Source organism: Diospyros lotus, chromosome 12 (genome assembly GCF_014633365.1).
Source record: "Diospyros lotus cultivar Yz01 chromosome 12, ASM1463336v1, whole genome shotgun sequence".
In the NCBI taxonomy this organism is placed as follows: domain Eukaryota; kingdom Viridiplantae; phylum Streptophyta; class Magnoliopsida; order Ericales; family Ebenaceae; genus Diospyros; species Diospyros lotus.
In genome coordinates this window covers 35191068-35197619 of record NC_068349.1, presented here as the reverse complement: position 1 = coordinate 35197619, position 6552 = coordinate 35191068, and the positions used below count along the sequence as shown (strand labels likewise).

The following is a 6552-nucleotide window of genomic DNA, read 5'->3' as shown; positions in this document are numbered from 1 at the left end:
AACTCTCCATATCATTTGAGTCGAAGATAATCATATTGTTACTTATTTTATAGTTATTCGATGTTTTGAATGATTTTTAATTATTTTGTTAAATATTATTTTTTGTTATTATAATTTTTTTACTTAAATTTATACATTGTATATAAAGATTATTTCAGTGAATTATTTTTAGCCTTACTAGATTGGTCAATTAGACAAGAGTTGGTGAATTTACACTTTTACCCGTAAATTTACCAAGTCGGCCTACCTGATCGGCCAATTTGATAGACCACCTAAATAGTAGAGTCGAGGGAGCAACAAAGCTATTCAATTTGATCCTACGTATATGTATAAATACATCTACGGTGAAGAGGCATTAAGGCAGGGCTCGTAAACATATGAAGAGTGAGGGGGAGACAGAATATTCGCTGAGGCTCATCCGTAACTCATCACGTGCAACCCCGCTCTAACGTAATGGTGTGGTTGAAACTTTTGAAATTCAGGAAAACTCTGGAATGATTTTTTCCCGAGAAAATTTTACGAGGGAAAGCGAAAGAAAATCAGAAAAAGTTTCTGGATAATTTAGGCGATCAGTAAACACGGCCGGGGAAGAGTACCAGCAGTACTACACGGATGTGAAGATAAGACACGGCGACAGCGGCTGGCGTCAGCACACCTCGAAGTTGTGGTGGTGATGGAACATCTGTCGGTGCTGCTCCTCCTGCGGCTGCTGTTGCTGTTGCCGGAGAGTCTCCTTCTGTCGCCGCAGCTCCATCACTTTCCGGTGAGAGTTCGAGTGCTGCGTCAGCACGAAGGTCGGGCTCGCCGCCGGCCGGTATTCCGGCACGAGGCGTCCAGACTTGTAGCGTACGCCGCAAGCGTTGCAGAGCGTTTTCGGCCCTAGCGGTCCGGTCCGCCACTGCGGCGTCTTCTCCGAGGAGCAGTGCGTGCATCGACGCGGCACCGCCTCCGACGTCTCCGACGGTGATCTTGAATCTTCGGTAATTCCCGACGAACTCCACGAGCTCTCTCTTTTCCTTGCGATTGCAGCGTTCGCCTTTGTTTTTTGGATAATCGTCGCGTCAGATTCCGTGGAGGAAGCCCATCCGTTGTTCTTTGACACTGCTTTGGACCGTTTGCTACGTGACCGGCCGTGAGATGAAGTTTCGGAGGTGCGGTTCTCTATGCCGGGGAACTCATCGGCCGGGAAATAGGTGAACGAGTCGTCGACGAAGTGCGACAGCCACTCGAGCTCGGCTACATCGTCGTTCTAACACAAATATCACCAATCAAAAACCAAATTAGCCAATAATATTGCAGATAAATTACTAGCTATGGCGGCACAGCAGGCTGCGTAATTCGGAAGTTCAGCAAACAAGTGGAAGAGAAGAGAAAGGAAAATTCAAGGAGAAAAAAAAAAAAAAGGAGAGCCATCTCTTCGACACAGTCTCTAAATCTCTCTAGCTAGTTCCTTATCAACTGCAAACTATTACTTTCTTTCCTGTTGATTTTCTCCTCAATTTTTCCCACAATTTTTCTCCGGTAATTTTGACTACCTCATTTTCTGTATTCCTTCAGCCAAAACCAAAATCTGCTTACAGAGAGAGAATAGAGCCATATGTGTTTAGAGCTTACTGGGACGCAGAGGTGGTCAGTGAAATCAGTGGACTGGTCGGGACAAGGGGCAATGCTACTGAAGTATTGGTGGCTGCCGGACGTGCAATTGTTGTCCGGGGATAGCTGGTGGTGGTGGCATAGGTCGGAGTCGGTGGCGGCGGCGGCGGTAGCGGTGGAGGCGGGGAAAAGCTCGTCGTTGGAGAAGTCCAGAAGGTCGTCGATGCGGAAACAATCCGGCGCCGACACCCCGCACACATCCATCTCTCTCTCCCCCAATAGGAGACAGATTCCTGATGACTTTTTATTGAGGTTTATTAGAACAGGTCTGGCCCTCTCCCTCTAACTGGTGCAGAGTTAGAGAGAGAGAGAGAGAGAGGGGGGGGGGGGGGGGGGGGCAGAGATGAGGAGAGGATTGGGGTATGATATACTACTACTTCCAAGAGTGAGAGAGAGAGGGACAGTGGAACGTGGAGGCAGTGAAGAGAGAGAGAGAGACTCTCTATCTCTGTTTTCCATTGGGGGTGGGTTTTGTTTTGATATGTTTTTTAATCTGCGTGCAGGCACTGAAACGGCGGAGAGAGATCAGCAGTGGCCTCATGCAAATCACCGACAGAAATGGCTTCTTTCTCCCACATGCATCTCTGATCATTTTCAAGTAAGCTCCCATCATCCTCATCATCTTCATCTTCCCTTCCCCCTTTCTAATTTCCATATCTAAATATCTTTAATTCTGATAATTACATTTACATTTGGAACCCCCCCCCCCCCCCCCCCCCCCTTTTTTTTTTTCTTGTTTTTAAATTGCGGGATGCTTTAATGCTCCCTCGTCATGATTAATACTAAATTTCGGCCACCGACAGAACTTTATAGTGGTTGGCTTGGCCTTGGCCTTGGCTTTGGCTTTGCAGGGGAAGGGGTATTATTAAAACGAGTGTAGTTCACGGATTCACCGTCGGTTGTGCATTAAATGGTGGCCCGAGGGTAAGGGTTTCCCGTTACCGTTACGCTGGTCCGGTCAAAAGGAAGAGAGGATAAAAAATAAATAAAATAAAAAGAAAAATAAAGAAAAGGATAGAAGGGAGGGGACAAGGGGGGTAGCTGGAGCCAGCTGTGGGAGTGAGGACGTGTCTCTTTCTAAGATAGAGGATGACGAGTGCGGAGGGAGACGAGGACGACGACGACGACGGCTTATCGGTGGCGGTGGGGGGGAGCAGAACTAGAAAGTTGGTGAAGGTACGAGCCGTCCTTAATTGGAAGTACGTGCCCGTCTCCTCTTCGTTTAAGCTCCTCCCATATTCATCTTCATGCATGCATGCCTTGCCTTGCCTTGCCTTGCCTTCCAACATACATACATATATGTATATATATAACACACACACACACTGGAGTAGTGGCATGTCACTGTGTAAATAAAAAAAAATTAAATATTTTTGTCTTATTTTTAGGTATAATATATTTATTATATATTATATTCATCCCACAAAAATTGTTATTATTTGTTAAAATATCTATTATATAAGGAGTAATGGATGGGGTGTGTTGGGTAAGTGTTTTGACCGTTTATAAATTATAAAAAATTGTTACTTGAACAAATAATTAAGTTATCGAGCGGATGATTGAAGATATCAAATGATAAAAATATTCTCACTTAATTTGTAGATTCACAACTCTTGCCCTTGACTGTCTCTTCTATTATGATTGCCTCCAACCAAGGACGGCGCCACGTAAAGCTAAGGGTGAGCAATTGGCCATCTTGAATTTTTAATTTTTTTATATATAATAATTTAACATTTATTTATTTATTTTGAATACCCATCTTAGATTTTTTTAAAAATTTTAAATTTTTGATATGTTGGTTAATGGGAATAAGGGTGTTGAGTAGTTGCCTTGATTGCTGAAAACCACCGATCATGGTGGCCGATGGCGATTGCGGGTGCTTACGCGCATTGGATTTGGTTGAAAGTTTAAAGTTATATTTATAAGATTTGGCCGTTAGATTTTGCTAATTTTTGAGTATGTTGGTTGATGGGAATAAAGGTGTTAGGTGATTGTCTTTGATCGTCGAAAATCATCGACAACGATGACTAGTGGCGATTGTCAGTGCATTTTTTAGTACTAGTCGAAAATTAAAAATAAGATATATGAAAATCTAGTTCACTTTTCTTTTGTGTATGTTAATCTCATTTGACCATTTCTTTAATTGTGTTTTTATTAAATGGATTAATTTTTTTCATTTTCTGTTACAAATTTGTCAATTACATATTTGAAATTATGACAAAAAATATATTTTCTATTATGAAATTTGTTAAAACTTGGCTTTGCAATTGAATTGGAGATTAATGATTAAACGATAATTTAATTGTGTATATTAAAAAATAAATATTTAATAAAATTAATAATGATTTTATTATGCGACGTTATTAAAATATGAAAATGTATTGATTGTCTAATTTATTGATATATATTTTTAAATATTATATTATTTTAAATTTTTTTATATTATTTAATTTTTGCCTACCTTACCTAAAATTTTTGGCTCCACCCCTGCCTCCAACAAGCTCCGCCTTGCCCCGCCGATCATTGATGCATTCTCTTGTCACTCCGTTACAGCACCTCGTGAGATCGTCACTACATCTTGTCGTTACCACATCTTGTCGTTGCCTCGCAGGACCATCATTACATCCTATCGTCTCCTCGCTGTAGCGCCTCGCACGACCCCTACTACATCCTATTGTCGTCTCGCCGCAATGCCTCGCGTCGACCGCCGCTGCACCATCTTGTCACCTCGCTACTACCGCCTCTAGATGAAGTCCGAGCAAGCTTCATGAAGCAAGTTCAGGCTTCTTTTGTCCGCGACGCCTTGATGATTGATAATGAAATATGATTCAATCATTGGGTCTGTCTAGCCCGGTCCCGGGCCGGGCCCATTTTGCCATCTCTAATTGATTGTATCTTATTTTAAATTTTTAAATAATTTATTAATTGGTTGAATGTTTAGAGATACCATATATTGATAGGTAAAATCGTTTAGGTTAATTGAAAATGTTACTTGAGGGGCACTTGATGTAAATATTAAATATTAAATTTATTAGAACTTAAATAAAACTTATTAAATCCTAATTATGTTTGAAAAATCCAATGAATTTTCAAGAATGGTTAGCATTGCCATCTTATATAACCCACCAAGCTTTAGTGACTTTTTTTTTTTTGGGTTGAAACAAGCTTTAAGGATTTCATCCGCCTTTTAGGAGTGTCTTACCCATTGATAACTAAGGGGTACATTAGATTAATTCACTCATTGATGATAAGTAGTGAAAGTAATTCCCAATATATATATATATATATATAAATAATATGCCGACAATACTTAATTAATTGTATATATTATAATATTTATATAAAAAAAAGGAAATTTGAATTGGAAATTGTATAATAACCATTAGCATTGGGAGTAGTGGTAATGGAAACAGAGTTCCGTGGTTGGAGGTAGGAGGTAGGAAGGAACCCCTCACATAGCGTGGAAGGATACAGATTCATGAGTTATAAGTGAGAGAGGGGGAGGGGGGAGGGGGTAGTGGGAGGCCATTATTGGAGCACGTGAGGAGGCAAAACAAAGGAAACAGAATGGCACGTGCACTGCCCCCATGTGATGTGCTCTCTCATTCATTCATTCATAGGTTTATAGAAAACTGGGGCTTTTGGGGGGATGGGACTAGGTGCGGGGTGGTGGGGAGGGGTTTGATTAAAAAAAGATACCTGATTGGGATTGCTTACAAACCAATCAAGAAAATTCATCTGCCCTATTGACAAAACCTTAGGATCAACCATAGCCAAATTAAATCAAATCAAATCAAATCAAAAGTGCTAAAAAGTCAAATATGCATGCTGATGCATATGTGTCATCCACCCCCCCCCCCCCCCCACCAAATAATAACAAATATGTATGTATGTATGTGTTCATTTTAATTACTATGTTATATGATGATGATGATGATAATACATACATACATAAATATAATAGGACTTGGATTTCAGAGCTCCCCTCCTTTGTACCCTTTCTCCCAAGACCAAGAAGGGTGGTTCTAGGACTACTACTAGGAGTAGGAGAGAATGAATGCCGAATCAACTAATGGCATTGTCCTCTTCTCTGTGCTATCTTCTCTGCTCCCTCCTTGTATTGGGTTGTTTTTTGGTTGGCCCAAGTGTGAAGTGTCCTCAGCTTACTGTTAATTATTACTTATTTTTATTATTTATTACACCTCATTTTTAATATTTTGAATAGGTTAATGAGTATTAAATTATTATTTTCTAATGATTAGTAGTGTTTTATCACAACAAAAATTATTATTTTAAGATCAAAAAATAAAAAATATAATAATTTCATATTATTTAAAACTAAAGTTATCATGTTTAGAGGTGTTCAAATACTAGTATAGTATAGACCAAATTTTGATATTAAAGTAAATGTTAAATTTGATGATTATTTTATAAAGTTAGATGTAAGGGCAGTAAATTCCTTACTAAAATGAAATATTTTAATACCAGAACAGAACATTTACGGTGTTCTCTTTTGAATTATATATATATATATAAAGTACTTAAATATATCAATAATAAATGTTTTCAAAAAAGAAACAGACGATACAGCAATTGAGAGTTGAGACTACTGCCCTCCAAGAAAGAAACAGAAGCGGAAGGAAAGCTAATTAACAACGACAAAGAAGAAAAGACAGAAGAAGAAAGAGGAAAATACTTAATTTAAGATGTTACATTATGTTAATTCTTATTTATATATATTTTTAAGAATTTTTTGAATGATTTCTATATAAATATATACATATATGTATATTTTTAAATTTTATATTCAAAAAACTAAAAATAAATAAATAAAATTATATATATACATGCTGCTAGACTGATAAGGAGGATCGATACGAATTGAATCGAACCAAACTG

At 38.8% G+C, this 6552-nt stretch overlaps 1 protein-coding gene and 1 long non-coding RNA gene across 7 annotated transcripts; one reads left to right on the top strand and one right to left on the bottom strand.

Moving 5' to 3' along the window:
- Positions 1–477: 477 nt before the first annotated feature.
- On the bottom strand, positions 478–1990 carry LOC127814218 (GATA transcription factor 4-like). Its single transcript, XM_052355576.1, has 2 exons — positions 1615–1990; positions 478–1249 (listed from the first exon to the last, which is right to left on the bottom strand). Exons 1-2 carry the CDS (start codon positions 1855–1857, stop codon positions 647–649), a joined length of 846 nt encoding a protein of 281 aa, XP_052211536.1. The 5' UTR covers positions 1858–1990; the 3' UTR covers positions 478–646.
- A 120-nt stretch (positions 1991–2110) lies between these two features.
- On the top strand, positions 2111–5517 carry LOC127814219 (uncharacterized). 6 transcript variants are annotated; one of them, XR_008026315.1, is made up of 4 exons: positions 2111–2251; positions 2505–2852; positions 3256–3332; positions 4265–5517. It is a non-coding gene; the product is annotated as an uncharacterized LOC127814219 (long non-coding RNA). The 6 variants fall into 6 exon arrangements; XR_008026316.1 differs by lacking the exon at positions 3256–3332 and having other exon boundaries at positions 2505–2829; XR_008026314.1 differs by lacking the exon at positions 3256–3332.
- Positions 5518–6552: the final 1035 nt, after the last annotated feature.